The following is a 23,526-nucleotide window of genomic DNA, read 5'->3' as shown; positions in this document are numbered from 1 at the left end:
ATCTTACTATTTAACTTCAACAAACAAAGCAGGTCTCAGTTTAAGACAACTGAGTCATTTTCAGCCATGAAAGATAAATGAACATTTTCTGCCCTTCCATTAAACACGATGCTATCATTGAAACCAATAGGGAGATACACACAGAGACATTATATATATATATACATATATATATATATATATATACACAGACACATATATGCCTGCATCAGAGGGCAGGATTTGGCCTAGATCTTACAAAATGGTAGTTTGCAGTTGACTTTCATGTGTGTTTATGTCTTTAACAAATAGAACTACAGAACATTCATGTGTCATACATGTTCAAATCTTGCAACTGCAGCATGTATGAAACATCAGCATATAAAAAGTCATCACTGTATAACCACCTTTTTTTTTGAAAAGTCAGTGTCAAAAACATAAAACCCAGTTGATTTATTAAAACCAGATACACTGTTTAAGTGCTGAGGTGGGCATTAGCTTTCTGCTGTTGTAAGCAAAAGAATCTATTAACACACAGAAGGTGAAAGTGGCTCAGAAAATGAGAAACTCTCTAATAAGGTACTTGAAGCTTTACTAATACTGTACCTGACACTACAGTTAACTGAACACCAATGTAAACACACCAAGGTACAGGTACCAACGGACACCTCTCACAGCTGTGCAAGCAGTGGGCCCCATCCTGCAAACACCCCTGGTTCCAGAGCTTCCTCTCAAGGCTGGTCCCACTCTGTCCTACTGCAGCACCCAGCAGCAGCCCCGACTTCTGCCAGCATTTGTAGGACAGGTGCCTCAGATTTCAAATGGATGAAAATCAACCCTTCATCTCTTTAGGCTTGAAAAGGTGGAATAGCTTCTGAAAAATCTTGTATAAATACTTCTCTAAAAGTATTAGAGGTTTTCAAATTAAATCTAATAAAATATTGAACTGCTTTTAAATTAGGCAAATAGTGTTTGCGCTGCTTTTTGTAAAAAAGTAACAATATTCCTTTGCAGTGAGTTAAACATTTCCAGTCACTCTTCCATTTACTTTACAGAAAGTAAGAGGCAGAACTATGCTGATTTTGTTGATGCAATCACCTGTGGAGTTCTGGAACTGCCCCATGGGTTTTTGTGTAGTGACACTGAATCTTAAGTTCATCCCTTTCCACAAGTCTTTCCTCCAGTTTGTTTTATTCTGGTTCTTCACTCTTCTCAGAACCCCCTCCAGCTGAATTATCTGCCTCATACCTTTTATCAAGAGCATCTTCAAAAGGTCTCCCACTGCAGTCATAGGTTTTACTTGTACATCCCGTATGTGTTCGAATGCGAGCTCCTGGCTGGTATAACTGCATGGCTGGGCGATCCTGGAAGAAAGGAGGCATGATTAACACTCTGAGAAACCTCTGAAGGATACATATGTGGGATTTTAAGTGATGAATGTTTGTGAAGAAAGCAGATGTTGTGTTAAATCATTTTACATATCCTAAACCCAGGAAAAAAAATGGAGTGTAATGAAAATTGACTGAGTCTTTAATATCTGTCTTGTTTGTAACGCTATTCTTGGGAGCCAGGCATTTTGAGTAAGTTAAGAAAGCTGTAAAATTTAAAAGATCCTATGATACATGATCCTGCCCCTCTACTCTGCTCTCGTAAGACCTCACTTGGATTATTGTGTGCAGTTCTGGTGTCCTCAACATAAACAGGACATGGAACTGTTGGAGCAAGTCCAGAGGAGGCTATAAAGATGATCAGGGGACTGGAGCACCTCCCGTATGAAGACAGGCTGAGCAAGTTGGGGCTGTTCAGCCTGGAGAAGAGAAGGCTGCGTGGAGACCTCATAGCAGCCTTCCAGTATCTGAAGGGGACCTACAAGGATGCTGGGGAGCAACTCTTCATCAGGGGCTGTAGCGACAGGACAAGGAGTAACGGGTTAAAACTTAAACAGGGGAAGTTCAGGTTAAATATAAGGAAGAAGTTCCTTACTGTGAGGGTGCTGAGGCACTGGAATGGGTTGCCCAGGGTAGTGGTGAACGCTCCATCTCTGGCAGTGTTCAAAGCCAGGTTGGACAGAACCTTGGGCAACATGGTCTAGGGTGAGGCGTCCGTGCCAATGGCAGGGGGTTGGAACTTGATGATTTTAAGGTCCTTTCCAACCCAAACCATTCTATGATTCTATGATTGGACATAAACAAGGAGAAATAGTGCTGACAATTATCAAACACAGTATTATGGGTGAAACTCTGAAAAATATTGCTACTTTCACTAACATCAAGAACAACAGCCTGTACACTTGCAACTCTGCAAATGAATGAAAAATACAAGCATAAAAAAAAAAAAAAGACAAACCAGAACAGTTTAGCAGGTAACAACTGGAAAATTATCCTATACTAAACTTCACCAGAGTTTGTTTTATTCTTGAAATTTCAATATGAAAACACACTGTTTAGAAACTCTGCTAAAGGAGTCTTTTCCTAAATAAGAATGTTTACTCTCACCAGTTTTTTAATGTTATTAAGTAACCCATTCACCAAAACCTGAGCTTTCAAACAGCGTATTTTAAGACAGTGGCAGAGCACTGAAACTGTTCTAAATCAAACCATACTAATTTTCAATTGCCTTCGTAATTTGAAGTCATTCTAGTCTGTTGTTCTTTCATTTTCTTATTCCCAGTATGCATTTTCCCTTTTTCTTTCCTTTTCCTTCACCTTTGTCTTTTTTCCTCCACTTTGTTTCTCCATCTCTTTAGAGCAGATAACGAGGTTCACTATTGGGCCATACAACCAGATTATTCTAGGTAGTACTCTGTAGTATGGTATGAAATGTCTGACATCCATCTTTCTGCATCACAAACAGCTGCATAAAGCTGGATCCTCTTGACAAGTAGTGCCCACTGAAAGTTTATGGTAAAGCGTCCAAATGATTTTTCATATCACAGTACCTTGTAGTTTGCATGAAAGCTAGCACAACTCAAGAATTTGTGCATTCTCACCCTCTCTACACAATGGTCTCTGAATTAGCTATTTACTTAAGTCCTTAGAGTTCCTTTACCAAGCAAGGCCTAGCCAATCCATAATTCCCTTACGAGCTGGGTAATCCAAGTAAATTTTTAAGACTAGCATGCCACTTTTTTAAAATTTCATTACAGATCAGGAGTATGACTCTTTTCAATATGCTTGTAAAATACAAGGCTTCCAAGAATAGCATTCTAAAAGTGCTAGGGTTGAAAGGAAGATAGACAGTCTTCCCTATATATTGTAAGTATGAATGAGCAACCTGTAACTTTATTTTAGCTGCTGTTGTCTTCTGATAACAACAGAAAGAAGTCTGTGTTTGAGTGAAAATGAAAGAATTACTTTTTTTGAAAAAGTATCTTCATGCTGAATTTGAAAAGTAAAACCTGTGATCTTGAAGCATATTTAACTAATGAAAGATTATCCTAAATGAATAAAAGAACCTTATTTCTTATGCGCTCCTTTGTGGATGCCATGTCATCACACTTGTCCTCTTTACCCAGTTTGTCTACTGCCTCCACAGTGAAGCTGTAGCTGTAGTTCCCTTTCTTTCCTCTGTCTTGATTGTATCCTTTCCCCCATTTCAGCTCTTCTTCATTCCTTCTCACAAACTTGTCAAACTCATAGTGAGCTCTATGCTTTCTGCCATCATCCAATCGATACCTTTGTCTCTCAGGTTCTTTTTCTCGAAATCTTCTCTCCAAATCTCTTTGCTCTTTGTCACTGTCATTTTGTGACCTATGAGTATGCATAAAAAGAGAGAAAATCCAAGCAATTAACAGAACAAAAACCAAACCTTTGGAAGATTATAATACAAAGCCTTCGTTTGACTTCAACAATGTTTAGATCAATTGCATGGAAAGGCTGTTTTCTTCTCATTAGAAAGGGGTTAGGTGCAATTTTCCTGCATTCATGTATGTCCAGCCCTAGATGATGCATTCAGTTCAAAATAGCAGACAAAGCTTTACAAGCAAAATTAGATGATGGTGCAACTGTTGTGGAAGGCCTGTTCTTCAACTTTTATTCTTTCTAGCAATCCCATAAATAGTTCCCCAATGCTCTGCACATAAACACATGCTTTATGATTAGCTCTCGTGGCCTGTTCTTGAGGTGACTCATGTATGAGTAAACCCTTGAATGGGAACATTCAGGGCCTGAAGGAACATATATCAATTTTTAAAGTTTCATGTCTCTATTTAACAGAATTTTTATTCGCCAACACTACAACCTGCAGAAGGCATTTGTGAAATTAATAGTTATGTTCCAGGACTTTGTTTATTACGGCTCCAAGTAATTTAGCCTACCTTTGCATATTTCATTTAGGCAAAAGACCATTACCTTACCACAACATAATACTTAATCTCTGCTATGCTGCAATGGATTTATATTATCAAGATTATTAGTCTGCAACATTCTGCTGCCTGTCTGATACAATTCTCAGCTCTCTCATTCACTTCTTTGTTCCTGTTCAGCAAGCAGGTGCTTCTTTCATACAGCCAAACTGCAAATAATGAAGAAAGATTACAGAATAGATTGAACTTTAAAAGGAGCATAGACACAGGCAGTTTCTTTTTATACATTACATATGGATAAATACTTAAAATTGAAACCGGAAAGTTGCTTTTGACAGTGTGCTCATGTTTTGGGAATCAGCCAACAGAATCAGGGAGAGTGGTGATTTTCTAAGGGTGCAGTGATCAAATAGTGATATGCTTCCCATTTAGAATGGTTTCATATCAATAAAATTGTATCTTTTTGTATCATCACTTTAAAAAAAAAAAAATTGTGAAAATTGTCAGCCTCTGCCATGAACTTGGGCATTATTGGGGCCACCAAGACAGGGGCCCCATCTCAGAAAAATCTGGAGGTCAGCAACAAAATCTGAATGACAGGTAAATTATTCAGCATCTCAGAAGTCTGTGCGTGTGTCAGTATTAACACATTCACCAAGTGGAAGCAACATCCCAGCTGTCACAGACATGTGAATCAACCACAGTTAGAGAGATACTGTACCTGTAGCATATATATATACATATATAAAAAATACTATGTTAGCTTTCAAGGGATATGTGGCTGTAAGTTATTTTGTTTCAGGTTTAAAAGGTTATTCTAGACACTAACTCCAAGTCCTAGCAAGGCTCAGAGCATAACTTTCCAAAAAGCCAGGATGACACATCTCAATGTGTTGCTGTAGCATTGGCTGGTACCTCTCTCTTCCTCTGCCTGTTACTGTGGGTGAGGAAGGAATGGATGCACCTGGAGATGGGCAGGTGACAGGGATACAAACTCCAGTTCAACAGTGGTTAAAGTACATTTCTAAAATTGAGTCATACCAAACAGGCAGGCAAGAGAGGAAACAGTGAGGAAAAGCAGCTACAAAGTAGAGACACAGGAGAAAGTTACACAGCCAGAGAAAGAGAAAGCAGAAATTAATGGAAGGGAATAGAAGCATACTTCTGCTTCGTAGAGTTTCAAATCCCTCTGTGTCCATGTACATTCACATACCTACTGAGGTTTTAATCTGTGGTAGAAAAATATTGTTACTGAGCTTTAAGATACGGTTTCAAACAGGTAATTCAGTCTTCTGAACACAGAGCTGGAAGTTAGTTTATTAAGTGATTTCTGAGTTAGTGACAAAATAGTTTCAATTTTAATTCTTGAGCCAGGTGAAATAGCTCACAGTTTGCAACCTAATCACATCCACTAATAATCATGATGAAATGAGGCCTTGGAGAGACAAGGTAGTACTTACTGTACCTGCACAGTCAAAAGGATACTGGTTTGCACCTGGGAAAGTAAGGCATCTTAGCTAATTTAGTCTGACATCAGTAATGGAAGGAAGGCCTTACCTGATGGGGAACAGGTGAAATAACAATGAAACTCTGAGTGCATTTCATGCAGAAATCCTTCCAATCTGGGATTTCAAAACATTTCACAAGTAACAAATTGCATCCACTAATACTGCCATCAGGTCAGCAAGCTGTTACTAAAAACCTTTTACAAAAAGGACAGTGAGAGATTTGATCACACACAGAATGAAACCAGTTCTTTGCTGACAAAACACCAGTCAGTGCATCAGTTATATCCTCTTGAAGCCTTGAGATGAAAGCATTTAGGATGTAAAGTGAAGCCTAAAAGAGAAATATTACTTACTTTTCTTTAAGGTCTTTTAGTGAACCCTCCAAAGACTTGGATCTTATACTCCCAGATCCAGGTGATTTTTCCCATTTGTTTTCCTCAATGTCAGCTTCTTCACCTTTTTCTTTGTGCTTTTCACTGGCCAGTTCATCTCCTTTTTCAGGCTTCTTGAGAAGCTAAGAGATGTTAATTTACATTATGAGGTAAAATTACTCTCCTCTGTTGTAGCAGACATTTTAAGAATGTATTAAATATACTGGTGGCATATTAAGTTTGAAAATATTTAAATGATAGGAATGTATTTTACAAAGTTTTATTTATTTATGAAATTTAAAGTTATTTAAAAATGGCAGTTTACTTTTGCTGAGGAATGAAAGTCATTACCAGGCATTCAACTGCACACTTTTAAATATGCTGAGAATACTGCAGAAAGCACTTATCTAGTCTCTCCTGACTTTTAAAGACATTAATATGGTCTTTGATTTCTTAGAAATCGGATAATAGAGCTCAATGTTACTGTTAATTAAATAAGAAGTAGAACTTCTACCATACTACAAAGAGATCAGTATTAATACTTCACTTCTTGAAATACTGTATATAAAATATGTGTCATGTGAACTACTTTGGATAGACTGGCATACAGAAGTATGTCCTTAGTATAAATACACCTTGACAGCAATACAGACTGAGGAAAATATCACATTAGAAGAAAAGACTGCATTGTATTTTCACCTTGGAGAGAAAGATTTTCAAGAAGCCTCTTCATTTCCTGACAAATAACCCACACAGGGCTTGAGCATATCTAGCATTATAGGAATAATCTTTACAGAAGGACCATATCTCTTAACATAGCAGGAATAAGCAGAGCTTCTCATGAGCCTTTTCATTTCACCAGTTTTTCTGAAATGAGCACAGGTTATTCTTCTCTGATATTTAGAAGTTCTCTAATATTTCCCTCTGGTAACATTTTCCTCTTCTGTCAGAGATAGAGCTAGCTTTCAAGGTTACCACAGATACATCATAAATACTGGGGGGTTTTGGACAGTCACTTTGAGGAATATATTTGAAGGAGTAAGTCTCTTTCTTCTGAACTTCTAGAGTGGTTTCTTATGCCCAGATATGAAAAAGCTCTAATTTGGCTTCAGAACTATTTTTATACATTTAGGTGAAGGAAACTGTTATCCAGAAGAAAAAAGAAATAGGTCTGTGGCTTCTCAACACGAGATCTGGAGTGAGTCTGTGTGTCCTTGCATTAAGCTACAGCCTCTAACACCAATTTTCCTCTTCAAAACAGCCTATAAAGCTTTTCTAATACCACAAAATTTAGTTCAGATGAATAGGCTGTATCTATATCATCTTATACAAACAAGGTTTTAAATGTCCAGAGTTAACAGCACAAAATACACCTGCCTAAGTGAAACCATTAAAACCATGTCCATTTAGACTGTTATTAAGGCAGCGCAGCCTGAAATTAGAAAGACTTTGTTAAAACTTGGTTAAAGCATGCTATTAAAATACATAAGTTCAGAGCATAAACACTAAAAACTCTCTGCAGATATGGCTAGAGGAAGATTTACATGACATGAAGTATTAAAGCCATATTTGCAATAATCTTCCTACATGCTGGCACAGAACAATCTGGTTATGTCAGGTTATGTCAGCATAGAAAGCAGCAGCGCTGTATAAAGATATCTGAGTTACCTGCCATGACTGCATCAGCACTTTATAGGCTGGTATCTAAGTAACTGATAGTACTAGTAACTAATACCTAAGGCAATCAGCTCCACTTTCAAACAATGTTACTTAGTCAAAGTCCTATGTTACTTTCCCTTCCAGTCAGAACTGGCCTGGTATCTCCACACTATACTGTAGCACACTGAATTAAACAGTGACATAGCAAAGGAAGTTCTGGATAATTTCAACAGAAGAACATTATGTTTTCATAAAGGTACCTTGATCCTTATTTCTTTTTCAGAGATTTTCTTCTGCTTCTCCACTTCCTTTCTTTTACGTCTTTCTTCTTCTCTGCGCTTCCTTTTCTCTTCCTCCCGCAGACGTTTCTTCTCCAGTTCTCTCCGCCTTCGTTCTTCTCTTTTCTCTTCTCGTATTCTCTGAAGAGTTCAAAATGATTAACTTTGAATTGTCCAACAGAAAACCATGTGAAACATAAATGTTGAACTTCAGGCAAAAGTCTGAACGTACCTGCTTTTCTAATTTTCTATTTTTAATATATTCCAAAAGGGGTGTTGTTCTTCTAGCTAAAACACAAAAAATTTGTGATGTAGTGTTCAACTCCTAAAAAATGTACTCATTACTTTAGTACTAACCCCTTTTTTATTAGCTTGACCTGCAAGGGAGCTAAATAATTAATAAACCTATTTGTTTTAAGTATTTTTGAAGGCATTCCTATCATTCTGCTTTAGAAACACGCTGTTGCCTTTTTGCTCTTAGGGTTAGAAGCAACAGAGATAAGTTGCATCATTAGTTAATGTTTAAGTAAAACTCATATCTTTTCAGTTCAAGATAATGGGCTTTTTTTTTTTCTCTTGCTCATCAAACAGTTATTCCACCAAAAAGGAAATAAATGTATTCAGAATCTGTTCCTACCATTTAATTTTGTACATCAAAACCCAGCTATATTGCTGTTCATATGTAGCCCATGTAATCTCACACAGCACTTTTCAATCCCAGGTTTCAAAGTACATCATGAAGGAAGCATTTTCGTTCTCATACAACATTTCCACTGAACTACCATTTAGCCTTCACCTCTCCGTGGGAAAACAGGATGAATAAGAGAGAAATGGTTTGTTCCAGTAACACAGCAAAGTATCAGCAGATTCAGTAAAACTCTGGCTTCCCAAATAGCAAATCAAATGCCTCATCTGCTGGATCACACAGCTAGTCTTATGTTGCAGAGCTGCCTCCGCACTCTGAAATCCAGCCTAGGTCACCTGCCTGAACCATCCCCAAATGCTACAAATACTCAGAGAACATCAACAAATTCTGTGTCATGTATAGCATTCATGATTTACAGCTGTTGTTAGTCACAACAAATTTTGTCAGTCTTAAGATGTCCCAGGATAGAGTTACAAAAAATGCTTACTACTAGAAGTTGCTCTACAGTTATGCATAGGATTCTTCCTCAAACCTGAAGAAAATTTCACAACTGAAATGCATGGCAGGATTTGGGAAAAAATAAAAATAAAAAAGGAAGAAATAATAATAATAAAAAAAAGTTTCAATAGATTTGAAATGGCATAGCTAAAATGTAGACACAATTCATTCCAAAACACCTAAGTGTTTTTCTCTTGAATGTGTGAATATTCTGAGAGCAACCCATTCATTAATGATAAAACCTTGTTACGCATTTATGAACGAGAAGGTTTGAAAGGACTCAGTATTTATTTTTAGAAAATATCAATGGTCAAAAGCAACAACAAAAACCTTCCCTACCAGGCCCTCAAGACCTGCATCTCTGCTTCTCTCTCTCCAGCTCCATTAAGTTCTCCTGTTTGAGCAGTGTCTGCTTCTGGGCACTTTTACATGATGAGAGTGATCACCATTTGTAATTGGAGGGCCTGGGGAAAAGGTAAGCTGCACTGGGAGTCCTGAACAACCCTAGCCATGACTAAGGCTGTGGTGCAAAAGGTTTACTCAGAAATTACAACTGTAAATTCAAGGGAGAGAGGCGGTGTGATAAGTACTGTCAGAAGAGGAGGGCAAAAAAGAATGTTTCTCAAACCTGATTTTTACCCATTTATGAGCCTTATTCCAAATAAAACTCTAACAGGTTTAACAGGTCTTTCTTAAAATATTTAAAAAATTTTAAAATAAAATAAATTACAAAATGAGGACCTCTGTCAGCAGCGACTTTTATACTTAATCCTGCTCTCTACAAACAAGCCAGAAGAATGAGCTTATTTTCATCTTGTTACAGAGAAAATCTGCTGTATCTCTCTCTGTCATGCAAAAACTGATGAGCTAATGTATCTAACATGATGCATGAAACATGCTGGTTTGCAGGAACACTACCTGGAAAAATCTTGAAAATGTGAGGCCCAATTCTGCCAACAAAGTCCTGGGCATATCTTTCATTGACTTCAGTAGGAGTTAACACCTTTACAACTGGACATACAACTAACCCTTCCCATAATTCTGCTATAAATTTGCTATCCACTGAAGTTTTATACTGCTAGCAAAAGCCATAGTTTTGAAGAGCAGAAAAAATAACTAATTTGATATCCCATGATTTAACAGAAACAAAAACCGAATACTCCTAATGTAAAGCTGCCTTCACCCAACATTCTTATTCAGAAATCTGCAACTCTCATGACCAATCATTTTTGCTGATATTTTTAAGTTTATAAATCTTTCTTGTAATTAACTGCAAACTTTCTGTGAATTGTAAACTTCTTGGAAAATTTTGACTGCTTTTACTCTGCTGTCAAATACTAGGGAAGATTTGGAGCAAATAAAAATTGTTGTGGAACTTCCCTATCTAGAACTGTAACAAACAAGTTCTACTGATAACAGGATTATTTAAATGTCCACACGTCTTACTTTTAAATTTCCTCTAAATTTAGTTCCAAAACTCTCCAGGCAACACTCAAACAACAGCAACAAGTGGTGAAACAGCTTCAAGTTATGGTACAGGAGGTTTAGACTGGATACTGGGAAAAATTTCTTCACCAAAAGGGCTGTTGAGCACTGAAACTTGCTGCCCAGGGAAGGTGGAGTCACCATCTCTGGAGGCAGTTAAAAGATGTTTTATGTGGCACTTAGGGTCATGTTTCAGTGGTTGACTTACAGTGCTAGGTTAATGGTTGCACTCAATGATCTTAAGGGTCTTTTCCAACCTAAGTGATTCTATGATTCTGTTCTTATGATTCTAATCAAAAGAGGTGGCTACTTTTACACTGTAAAAAAATAATATTGAAGGTTGTTTTTTCTTCCTATTCAATTGTCATACCTAGGGAAAGACTAAGTGTACTGCACATTGTCACAGATACAGCACATCACTATTCCATGTCATCCTGAAAGCTGCATAATAGCACTGAAGATTTCAATGTTGCTCGTACTAAAGATTCCCCCCAACACTGTGAAACTCATGCTGCATGCATACATAAAACAAGGTGTTGCCTTACTTTCAAAGCTTTTGCAGAATCTTGAACATGAGAACAGGGATCTTTCCATGTTTCTCAATAAAAGCAGCTAGTACCAATGATCAATTGTTAAATAATCAGCTATTTTAGCTTTTAAAAATAAATCTTCTACCTTTTAATACATCTGAGAACATTCAGAATTATTAAGGACCTATTTCTCAAGCTACTGTGCATGCAAAACTTCCAGTAAAGTCAACTGATTCCATGCATAGAGACTTAATAGGTAGGGTGTTTCCTGCCACAACTTGGCTGGATAACAAAAATTTAACTGCGATAGTCCCAGTCTGTTAGACTGAGCAGGTCAGCTCTTGCAGGTAATATAATAAAGATATAAAAATAAGATACTTGAAATTCTCAATAGTAAGAAAAATCAAGAAAACAGACCAATGAGTTCCCTTGTTTTGGCCTCAATCTCTCCCAAAAGAATCTCAGGATTGGCACAGATTTTCTCTTCATCAGCACAATAACTCTCTAAAAATTTCCTATATTCTGGATCTGTGAAGAAAAATTTTTTGATTAATACTTTGCAGGGCATCACAGAAATGGAATCCACTGAACACCTAGAAAATATGTTTACCGTCTTCGATGCTCCCGGCTTTAGCATCTTTCTTCTTCAGCTTCTTTTTTGAAATCTTCTGGAATGGAGCAAATTCAACCACTGCAGGATACTCCAAACCTTAAAGGAGATCAGTGCTTAATTTTGTGAGAGGTAAACACTTTCCCCATATTCAAGTAAGATTTTCAAGTCTTGAAACTTGTGTTGGGCAGTCTAACTTGAAATCAAAGGTGAAGGCTTCTACAATCCCATCCAAACTTCTAATAAAATTATTTTATATTCAAACCAAAATACATTTGTATTTTAATTATATATAGCAACATTGAATAATTTTGGACATGCTAACAAAAACTTTCAAAATGATGTCTACTGCTGCACAATACATTTCTTGCATTACCATTTATAATTCATTTTTAATTCTTCATTGATTAGAAAAACTTACATAAAATCTCAGCCTGACAAGTGGTAAATACTGCTGGGATATGAATCTGAAAGAATTGAGTTGCTTCTGTAAAGTTTTGTTGCCAAAAAGCTAAAAAAGTAAATAAATGCTGGGTGATATGCAATAATAAAACATACCACCTTCTTTCAGAACCATAACTGTAAAACTCAACATGTAAAATTGTGTGAAACTTCATTTCTTTCTGTTTATGATGGACTACACAACTTCTTGACTGTGTTTACTGGCATGGATTCTGTTTTTAATTCTGCCTTAAAACACTGGATTCTTCTTTAGACTGGAGTCAGAACTGTGTGTAACTTCCGAATTTTGACTGGTTTCCACTTGCAGCAGGTCCAAGATTATACTTTGCTGAAGTCCACTGAAAACCAGGCTTAAATCTGTTAGAACATTTGTTAACCTTATTGAAGCTGGTAATCCTTGCTTTAATTTTAGCCTCATTAATGCAATGCTGACAGAAGCCTCACCAGAGGGCATATTTAATCAAAACCTGTGCTCTTTATTTGCACAATCAATCATGCCGAATTGGCCGGCTGTGTCCATGCTCAGTTTTGTAATATACAGAATATCCTGGATTCAGTAAAGCATAACACTGAAGAATGTGCTCAATCTGGGAAAAGTGAAGCCTTGGCAGAATCATAGTTTCTTTCTAATTTGTTTATCTAAAACACACAGAATTTGAAATCTGGGAATCACACACTGTGTGTACAGAGTAGACAATGCCTACAAAAGAAACCCACGTGCTTACTTCTGTTTCATACAATCCATGCTTTTTTTTTACAGAAGGTATGCATGAAGGAGGCAAGGAACTGCTAAAGGGAAAATGCCATTTCTTGGCTATGGCAGTTTCATTCATGGTACTGTTAAGAGACCTGGATTTATCCATACCTACATTACAGTTTTTCCTTACTATTGAGTAAACTTTTGCAGACTGAATGTTCTAAAAATGGCAACCAATTTTGTCGATCTTGTTCTTGGAACTCCAATCTAGATCCCTGCAAATGTGCTAAATCATCAGGCTGTACATACCTCAAAGTGGGCAACCAAAATTATGAAGTCTTCATCTTGCTTTTTCAAAATGGGAATAAGTGGCACAAATTTATCCCACAGAAGTACACTGCAGATGTAATGATTCATGCTTGCAATGTGTTCAGTTACTGTTGTAATGCATTGTGAAGTTCACATAAGGATCTTAGTAAGATGCTGACAGCATATTGTTTAAGGTATAAGAATGCACATAAAGCATGCACATCACACAGACAAGCAAGATTGCATGTCAAATATATTTTGCACTTCACCATTGCTCAAGTGCTAGATTTTAATATATGTTTAGGTAATTAGCTGTGTATCGAGGAAAAAAGCCATAACTAGCAAAAAGGAAGCAAATGAAAGTTCTATAATAGTGTATGTATATACGCACTTAACGTCTCACAAATAGTCCAACCTTTATTATCAATGAAGACATAGCCATCAAAGCGATCTCTAAAAAGAAGGATGTCCTCAGGATTTCTAAAGTTAATGTATGCTCTTGAGTAGAGATGAGGATAAAGGCTGCAACAAGAAAAAATTTTATTTTCTGTTATTTACTATTCTGTTCAGAACTACTAAGAAAGTAGAAGATCACACTGCAATTTTCATCTTCTTTGAGAAACAGCTACCTTAAACATGCATACTGAAGCCTTTACATATACAAATCTAATTTTATATATATATGTATGTATATAAAACAAAAAGCAACTGAACAACTGGGTTCCCAGATGCAACTGTGAAATTTATTCCGAACTGAAACTAATACTTCTAGTTTACTTTGTCTCCCTGAATTGCGGAGCATATGCTTCCATTGTGCAGGATCACATTTAATATATGATTATAAAATTAATCATATTTAATTTCATTTTAAATCTCATATTTAATGATTTAAGAAACAGGAATAACAGCAGTCCTTTTGGGGAACTTCTTGATCATGCTAAGGAAGTGTTTTGTCACTGAAACAGGAGAAAGCAAGTAAAAGCTCCTAGTGAAAGGGCAGTTGCCATGCTGTCACTGTATTTAAAGAGATTTCCACCTTTAAGAAAGATTAAATAACCCAGTAATTGGCAAAATAATCCACTGAATTACATACAAATAAATAAACTCAATCTGACATACACCTATATCAATAGATATGAAAAGTCTAGATGTGAAGAACAATTACTGTGAAAATCCAAAGCATTTCTAGCAAAACAACAGGTACTTACCTAAACTAATTCTGATTCTTCCAGAATTTATTGGCAGAGACCTCACTCTAAGGGTAAACATTTAATGTGCCTAATAAAAACCTCAGGGTTGGCACACCATCAGTGAAACTGAGTTCATGTAATTTAACGAATTATCACACATCAGCTAAGTTATTGTGAATCATGGCATGTATATGTTTTAAACCCCAGCAACTGTGATACAACGAAGTCTGGCTTGAACTACGTTCAGTGAATTCTGTGATGGCTTTGTATTAAGCCAGGTTTTTGAACACACCTCAACACAAGCCTCTAACTTTAACACCCTATGCTCATATGAACATGGCCAGTCTTCAGACAAACTGAAGACCAGCAGCAGGAGACAATAAACACACATAGTTGCAACTTCATTTCAATCCCATTGCTATTTCAGAGGAGATTTCCAATTTTATGTTTGATATTGTAGCCAGGAGGAATGTGTTAAAAACACCTAGGTGCTTTTTTTTTCATTTAGACGTAATTTTCATTTAGCTGCAAATACCAGCTATGGAGTGTTTGTACAGCATGCAGAGGATGTCTTCTAAGGAAGAGCTATTTCATCTATATATACTCTTCATATTTTTATATTCTAGGATGGGAATAGCATAATAGTGCAAGCAGGTACCCACAAAAATGCCTGCTAGGGCATGGCTGGGTCTATGCTCCTGACACAAATCAGACACTGCAGGCATGGCATGCTCCCTTATCCACCCAGTCTACACTAGTGCCATGCAGCTATGGGCCACTTGAAAGCATCCTTTGACAGCTTCACTAAGTGAGCATAGATGCACGTGGCTGTGCTTTGTCATGGGGTTCTGTAAACTGTTCAGAATTCTCTGGGATCAGATGTGCAAATCTCCAGTCTGCATATGCAACACAAGGTATCTCAAGAGTGGCTGCAGTTACCACCAAGATGCAAAGCAAAAAAAAGTTGGTTCTCATATGAGTCCAAGTTAGCTGTCAGGGTCCTTAGTGTATTAAAGCCTGATCACTGAGTGTTTCAGACCCCTGTCTTAGACTTCTGACCCAGCAATGTGCAGTGTGCCAAAAAAAAAATGCATAAAAGCCACTCTTGAAATGGGAAACTACTAAATCTAGCAGACTGAATGCTTGGCACTGGCTTGCATATTAAATACTGTCTCTTATTCCATGTTTCGGACATCTGACTTCCAAGTGCTGCTCCCCTCTCTGGATTTTACCGTCTATCCATGAAGGACTCACCAGTGTGGCTCACAGCAAAGGATGAATGGGGCTTCACAGGGCCACAGGCACTCTGTGGCTAATACCCTCTCCTACAAAGAAATACTCCTGCTCTACTCATGTACTTTGTGTTCAGCAGTTTCTGGATAAAACACAGCTTTTGCTCTTCAGTTTTCCTTCCAGCCAAGTCCCACAAAAGGGCTGCTGGGCTGTGTGTGCCTCCTCCTTTTTTCAAGGAGCACGAATTTCATTCAGGATTTGAATGTGGTTTGAGGTTGCGCAGTTATAATCAGGCAGCTGGTTTTATTTTGCCATGTTTGCTGTTTATAATGCTGCTTTCCATTCGTATCATGGTTTGGATAGATGCACTGCATGTGATGTTGGTACTCTGGGATATCACTTAGAGCAATCTGATGGCAATAACACAGATGGGTCTGACTGTATACACTTCTCCAGTACAACACAGTTTATTTGGGTTTTGCTGTACATTAAAGGGTATTCAATCTTTTAGGTTACATGGGTTTCCATAACACTATTATCTCTTTAAGCCCTTATTTTTATGACAATTTTAGTAACAAACACATTCTAATAGTTTGCTTCTACAAAATAAGTTTTAACACAACTGTGTAAAAAGCTTGGTATACACAAAAGCCATTTTAAATAGGTATTTATAATATAAATAGCAACACGCAAACTATAAAACCAGCCATCACATCTTAGTAAAAACACTTATCTATTTATCAATCATGGTGTATATAGACATATACATGTATAGATCTCCATGTGTAAATTTGGAGTGTTAAATAAACTCCTTCATCCATTTTTATATTACATAGTAAGTTCTGATCAAATGAGTGATTTATCATCTACATTGTCATACCAAGCTAAAATCCACTGGCCTTCATGCTTGTCTCTCACCTTCTGTGGTCACTCACACAGCTGATGGAACTGGAACAATTTTAAATTAGTCTTTCCTTTTTAAAAGTGAGCACAATTTGCCCAGCAAAGCAGCATCAGTTGTGATGACAGACTGTCACTCATTCCATCCAGAACTTAGTAGTGGTAGTTCCCTTGAAGATCTAAAAATGCTGCCCCTTCAGAGCTGCAGGTTCCCGGTGCCATCCTACAGTGTTAGTGCTATTTGCCTACAATAACCCTGAGCAAAACTTTGGGAAGAAGTTATGGAAGGAAAAGTTGTGCTGTCTGCAAGAAGCTTTATCACTGTCTGTGATGCGTGGCATGGCACTGACTATTTGACTAGCCTTCATGTAAACAAAGCTCCTGTTCAGATCCCATTACTTTTACCTCGCAACACTATTAATGAGTCCTAGCACTCAGCATCAGCACCAGTACCAAGGGATGACCCAAATCCTGCAGGGCCAGAACTCAATCGCTTGACTCAAGTTTTAAAAGACTCAGAAATATTTACATGCAGACAAAAAAAAGAAAGAGTATCTGGAAAACAAAAAAAAAAGTTAACATTTGGAGTCTGAGAACAAGATAGACTGTCAGGAAGGCAGAACCTTTATTATCAGCTATGGATAGTGTGCTTATTCAACAATCACCCCTAAAGGTCATAGAATCAGTGTTTTATTTGCACTTTGATGTCAATATACAAGAGAGAGTAAATGTAATGCAGTGAATCAGATGGATCTAAAAGAATGAACAAAACACAATGCAAGTTGCTTTCTGAATTGATTTTACTGAAATAGATATAACTGAGAAAGTGTGATACATTAATGACATTGCTTTATCAAATGAAACCTTAAAAAAATTTACAGCTTGCCTCTAATAAGACATTGTAAACTTAAAGATAACCTTTAAAGTGCAAAAACAGATAAACTGGAGTTGATATACATGTCTTTTTTGGTTTGTTCTCTAGGTGAAATGACCTTGGAAATAAGAATGTAGGAACAATTATACTCAAGACCTCTCTAGTTCTCTTTCCAGCAGCAACTAGTGGATGATGCTTACAAGTAGCTTGTTAAAAAGGAGAAACTGTACACTGACACTTCACCTAGTATATCATTTCAGTTACTTGCAGTCTGTGGACTTTGTAATACAGAACTTTTTCCTTGTGTTCAATCGGTTTTCATAAGTAAGTGCCTAACTGCTCCTCAACCATTTTCAACCTCCACAATTTCTGGCATCAACTTCTGGCAAGGGGCTGCGTGGTTTAACAAGGTGTTCTGAGAAAAAACCCAAACCAACAAGCAAACAAAATCAACACAAAAAACAAAACGCAACCGAACATCAAAACAAAAACCAAGTCTGTATTCCTCAGAAATCTGAAGGAGCTATTAGAAAATTCTGTTATCCAGAGTTTCACATGACAGGGTTACACTGAGACAATACAGCAAATCTGTCTGCTCCCACATCAAAACATTTGCAGGCCCTCTTCTCTTTCCAACAAATAGATCCTCTTCACTAAGTAGCTTCTCCAAATCATTCTCTTACTTGATAACATGAAATTTGCTTTTAATCGTCTCTTTTTTTCATTATCACTGCATTCCCTGGATTGGTTGCCACTATGCACATGGTACACAATCTAGAAAAAAGCTCATCAGTGAAAACCAGAGGACACTATAGAGAGAACATGTCCACCTTGTGCTGTAGCTCTTCCTGTCAGCTGAAATGGTGTGAAAACACATCTAGAGAGTCTTCTGAAATTCTGTGAACAGCTTACTGCAACACAATGCTTTATACTCAGAACAGAGTTCTCCAATGGATAAGAGAAGACTAAGACTCAGTGGAATAATCTTGTCTCTAAATTACAATTTGTAAAAGTTGACTTTATATTCTTGAGTGTATGAACATGTAAAGAGTTAAATCATAAACACATGCACAAGGCTGTGCGTCAGCATTCAAACAAATGGGGCAAAGTGATCCTGGGCCAGTCAAAGAACAAGTAACCACTCAAGCCAATACTCTGCAGAACCACAACTAAATGCCTATTGAAACTGTGTCGTTTGATGAAAGAAGTTGCAGCCACACAAACCTTGACAGATTAACCCATTCTGAAAAACCACACCTTTTGTATGAAAGTATAATTTTTAAGAAGCAAGATGAAAAAATATGAAGCAGTTCATGCTGAAAAGTTCAAACGTATATGAAAACACTTTTTTTGTAGAAAGTTTAAAGTTTTGAAGGCAGAAGAGAACATGAATCCAAAACTCAGGAGAGAGAGAACATTCTTCTCCCAGATCATTCTTTTATCATAGGGCTCATACACAAGACTAAAGGAAACTGAAAATCCAAGTAACACATATATAAGATTCCACTGTTAAAAAAAATTAAACATGTATATTCTTTGTTTGCTTGAAGTCAGGTAGTAAAACCATATAAGAAATACAGCTTTATTTTCTCCAGACTCTATACTTTGAATCACCAAGATCTGCTTTTCAAGGCAAATGAATTTTTCTACTGTTTTAAGCATGTCCTCATCCCTCTACCAGAATAAACTACTGTGTAATACAAGCAATCTAACAAGCTTTTTTATGCATACATACATTCTGCCCCTAGCTATATGAAAGCACATGACAACACAGCATGAGAGAAAAAAACAGTTTCATCAGTAACCTGACACGGGTGCAATTAAGTAAGTAGGCAGTAAGATTTTTGATACTCAAAAAAATCTTGTGACATAAAAGCAGAGAGAAAAGGAAACTTCATACAGACAGCTGTTGTCAGTGCCTTCTCTTTTCTACAATGGCTGACTCCCTAAATTCCTATGCCAACAACTGTTCTCGAAAACTGTAATCTTTTAAACTGTTTTCTGGCATTTGGGTAGCCAAACACACTCAGGACAGAGAGATGCTCTTCTTCAGAGAAATTTTGCTTTGCCTTTGATATTTTCCCCATATGAAATGAACAGCTGGGACAGAAGCATTAAAGAGACTCATTTGGAAGTACAGACGACAAACTTCAGAAGAAAAATGTAACTACGAAGACTTTCAATCATACTAAATGCTTCTCTTTCCTAACAGTGGTTCTACCAGGAAATCTGAAGCACCATTTTGTTTTTGTGCACTGGTGTAACTTTGTAAGTCACACAACTGCCATAAAGATTCGCTAAGTAAGACATGTTTCTTTCTGACTGTGGAACTGACTTTGACAGATTATCTAGTCAGACTTAACCACCTAATAACATAGCGGTGGCAAGAAGTGGCAGCACCTTTTCAAACAAAATCAACCCAGGAACCAGACTGTTCTAAGCAAAATTGGTCACAAGCAAATTCCTACACAGGAAAGGCTATCTGCTCTGGGTGGGGTCACCCCTACCTTTAAAAGTTGGTTAGCAATAAACACCCAAGATCCCTCTCATCAATCGAAAGAATCTTGTGCCAGTGGAGGGTGATTCAGTGCACGCTAAGGCTAAGAAGGGCAAGGAGGATCAGTTTTCCCGAACACATGTAGATGTAGCACACAGGGTATTTTGTTCATTTCAGTGGTTAAGTTCCTTCTCTTCTGAAATTGTGTTGTTTGAAAGGGAATTATATTTTACTATGGTGATACTGAATACATAAATATAGCAGCAATTTTATTTTAGTTTTGCTTGAGACAAAAATGAATAAAACTGAATTATTTGAAAACCACATAAAATAAATACACAAACAAGTAAGCAAACAAAGAAATTAAGCTGAAATGGCACTCATGAAAAGAATTCCGTGATGTCTGCCCTAGGTTGAATCTTTCTCACAGCCAATAAAACAGCCTGTTGCATTTTACCAATGAAGGTTAAAAGAGACGTCAGGGTTTCAAACCAAATTATGCCCTATTCATATACAGAAATATTCTGGTTTAAAAATCACCAGTGTAAAAGAAAAAGGCAGGAAGCACTGCCTCTGCATATGTAGCCAGCTTTTCAGAAATATTTTAAGTAACCTAACAGAACTAACAGAAAGGGAAAACCAGGTGATTCGGTATGTCCAAAATACCTTAATTTGGCTTTAAGCACCTGAAAACCTACATAAACAGCTCATCCTCACCTGGGATCAGCAGTGCAAAACTCAAAATAATCATGGGCAGGGAGAGGATGTAGCTGTTCCTCCAGCTGCTCCTTAGTTAGACAAGGAGGAAGGCGTCGAATAACTACCTGCACATATAAAAGAAAAAAGGAGATTTATCTTTGATCTAAATACTGTAGAAAGAGACTAAACAAATCATGTGACTCCTCCTTAAAAACTGTTCCCTGAATAGTAATTTACCTTGGACTTGCTGACAGGTGGAACAATTTCCCTATCTCAGTTTCTGCTAAGGCTGTAAAACTGTAGGGTAACTGAACTATTCTGATGAAGAGCTTGAGAACCACTGTAATTTAACCAGTAACAAAATATTTAACGGATGACCAAAAAAAAGAAATACATACTGACAACACAGCATCAGTATACCACTTATAGTATCTCTTAAACTAACTTTTAAGTCCTTTATTACAACACTAGCTTTGTGTATTAGGTTTATGTGTCCAGGTTCTGGCAGCAGGGGCTCCAGGGTGGTCATTGTGAGGAGAAACTGGGGCTAGCCTGTGCTGGACACAGAAGGTTCCAATGGACCCACCACAGGGCACAGCTCAGCCTCTGCCAAGACAGTGGCATCTCTGGAAAAGTATTTTAGATGGGACAGAAAAGGCTGCACAGCAGCAGAGGAGTAAGGGGAAAAAGCACAAGAAATGGCTTTGCAGACATCAAACTAAACGAGGGAGGGGAGGAGGTGCTCCAGGTGCCCTGAGATTACCATGGTGAGGACCCCCTGCCGCCCACGGAGGTCCACAGTAGAGCAGATAGCCACTTGCAGCCTGTGGAGAGCCCCATGCCACAGCAGCTGGACATGCCCTGAAGGGAGTTTCAGCCTGTGAGAACCCGTGCAAGAGCATGTTTTCTGGCAGGACCTGTGGCCCACAGAGAAGGAACCCAAGCTGAAGAAGGCTTATCCTGAAAGACTGCAGCCCATGGAGAAGACACATGCTGCAGTAGCTCATGAACAACTGCAGCGGGTGGCAGGGACCCCCGCTGGAGCAGTTCATGAAGGACTGTATCCCATGGCACGGGCCTCAAGGTGGAGCTGGGAATGGGTGTGAGAAGGAAGGGGCAGCAGAAAGGAGCTGTTATGTTCTATCTACAACCCTCATTTCCCACCCTCCTGCACTGCCTGGGGGCAGGGGAGGGAGAGCCTAGGAAGGAAGAGGCCAGAAGGTGTTTTAATCTTTGATTTCTTCTCTTTTACTTAGCAATAAAATAAATTTTCTTCAAGTTACATCTGTTATGCCCGTGACAACACTTTGTAAATCATCTCTCTGCTTCTACCTTAACCCATGTGTTTTTCTAAACTTATTTTCTTCCCCTGACCTGCTGAGGAAGGCATGAAGGAGCGGCTGGCTAGGGATCTGACAGGCATTAAGTCAACCCACCACATTCAGGTAAAATGGCCAGTAATAAAGGCCAGCAAACTAAATGAAAACCTTTGGGACACAATGATGGCAGCACAGACATCAGTAAAATGGCCATCAAACTTCAGGCAATCTATTTCCATTTCCCAGCAATACCTGGGTTTAACTCAACTTTTAAGCTATGGTGATTTTCAGTTTTTCAATTTAGAAAACGAGAATAAATCTAATCTCGTACTACTCTACGCAACGCATTCTTTGAAAAGTGCTAGAATAAAGCAAAGGCGAGAGAAGCGCCCTGGTCCATGCAGACGCTGCTTTGCTACAGCAAGTGCCAATCTCGATTTCTGAAGCGCTAAAGGCGACGAGGAACGCTGCCGGGGATCTCGAACACCTGAATTAACAGGCACCCTCATTCTTCAGACGAGCCAACATCCGTTTAAACATCTGAATCGCCTGAAATTAAGCCTCGCTCTGTCGAATCAGGCCTACCTGCGACGTGCTCCCCGCTGCAAACTTCCTCTGGTCCTGCGGGATCTCCCACCGCAGACGCTCCGCTCCCGCCTCCCTCCCCACCAGGGGCGAGCCCCGGCACCGCCCCCCCGCCCCGCCCCGCCCCGCCCCGGTCCCTCCGCCCGCCCGGAGCTGCGCCCGCGCCCCCTCACTTTGCTCAGAGCCGTTTTTTTCTCATCTCGCTGTCTACCCGGCGCCGGGTGAAGCGGCGGCGGCGGCGGCAGCAGCGGGGAGGGCGGGGAAGGTGGTGCTGGCGGCGGTAGCTGGTTTGGCGGAGCCTCTGTGTCGCGACGCGGAGACTCCCGCCGCAGCGGGATGTCCATGGACCACTTCTCGCGGCCGCCACCCCTCATGAACCCCGGCCCGGGCTCCCGCTCCGACCGCACGGAGACCCCACTACCGCCCGCAGCCGAGCGGAAACCTCGCGAGAACCGGCCGGTAGCACGGGGGAATCTCGCGAGGCTTCACTGGGGGAGAGCGGAGCTCCGCTGCCCCACCCGGTCGGCGGTCGAGGCTGTGAGAGGGGCGTGCCGCTGCCGTTGGTGTCTTCATCCGCATCCTCCCGGCTGCTGGGGAAAGGCGGTTTCATGCACCCCGCTGTGCCCGTGGGGGAAAGGACAGTTAAATTTGCCCATTTCTCTCTTGTCATGGAGATCTGAGCTGTCATACCATCAGGTCATAACTGGAAGAAATAGTAAATTTTATCAATCTTTTAAACTATTCTGTCAATTAAAATTGCTCTATAAAAGGTAAAAGGAAACAACCTAAGGCTTATATTCATGACTGATGTTAGACAGAAGACCCAGCGTGCAGCAGCAAGCTTTTGCTGTTACTTTATCCATCTGATGGCCTTGTTGGTTACAGTCGTTCATG

At 38.8% G+C, this 23,526-nt stretch overlaps 1 protein-coding gene across 5 annotated transcripts; it reads right to left on the bottom strand.

The window, feature by feature from the left end:
* Positions 1-790: 790 nt before the first annotated feature.
* On the bottom strand, positions 791-23,079 carry UPF3A (UPF3A regulator of nonsense mediated mRNA decay). Of its 5 annotated transcripts, none has more exons than XM_057422260.1 (10): positions 22,806-23,079; positions 20,747-20,853; positions 13,751-13,857; positions 11,868-11,966; positions 11,675-11,785; positions 8,331-8,386; positions 8,081-8,239; positions 6,144-6,304; positions 3,654-3,728; positions 791-1,343 (listed from the first exon to the last, which is right to left on the bottom strand). In XM_057422260.1, exons 1-10 carry the CDS (start codon positions 23,004-23,006, stop codon positions 998-1,000), a joined length of 1,422 nt encoding a protein of 473 aa, XP_057278243.1. In that variant the 5' UTR covers positions 23,007-23,079; the 3' UTR covers positions 791-997. The 5 variants fall into 5 exon arrangements, 4 of the variants coding, with proteins under 4 accessions (XP_057278243.1, XP_057278245.1, XP_057278246.1 ...); XM_057422261.1 differs by having other exon boundaries at positions 1,143-1,343; positions 3,490-3,728; XM_057422262.1 differs by lacking the exon at positions 13,751-13,857 and having other exon boundaries at positions 1,028-1,343; positions 3,434-3,728; positions 22,806-22,892.
* Between the last annotated feature and the right edge of the window lie 447 nt (positions 23,080-23,526).

This window comes from Pezoporus wallicus, unplaced genomic scaffold (assembly GCF_028554395.1).
Source record: "Pezoporus wallicus isolate ANWC-B61680 ecotype Strahan unplaced genomic scaffold, APGP_CSIRO_Pwel_v1 contig_5785, whole genome shotgun sequence".
NCBI lineage: Eukaryota > Metazoa > Chordata > Aves > Psittaciformes > Psittacidae > Pezoporus > Pezoporus wallicus.
This window is presented reverse-complemented; position numbering and strand designations above follow the sequence as displayed.

Coding starts and splice junctions, on each gene's coding strand:
- UPF3A (XM_057422260.1), bottom strand. CDS start 23,006: ATGAGGGGTGGCGGCCGCGAGAAGTGGTCCATGGACATCCCGCTGCGG. Junction 3,729..6,143: donor CTAAAAGACCTTAAAGAAAA/GTAAGTAATATT, acceptor GCATACTCATAG/GTCACAAAATGACAGTGACA. Junction 1,344..3,653: donor AAAGAACCTGAGAGACAAAG/GTATCGATTGGA, acceptor CCTTTCTTCCAG/GATCGCCCAGCCATGCAGTT.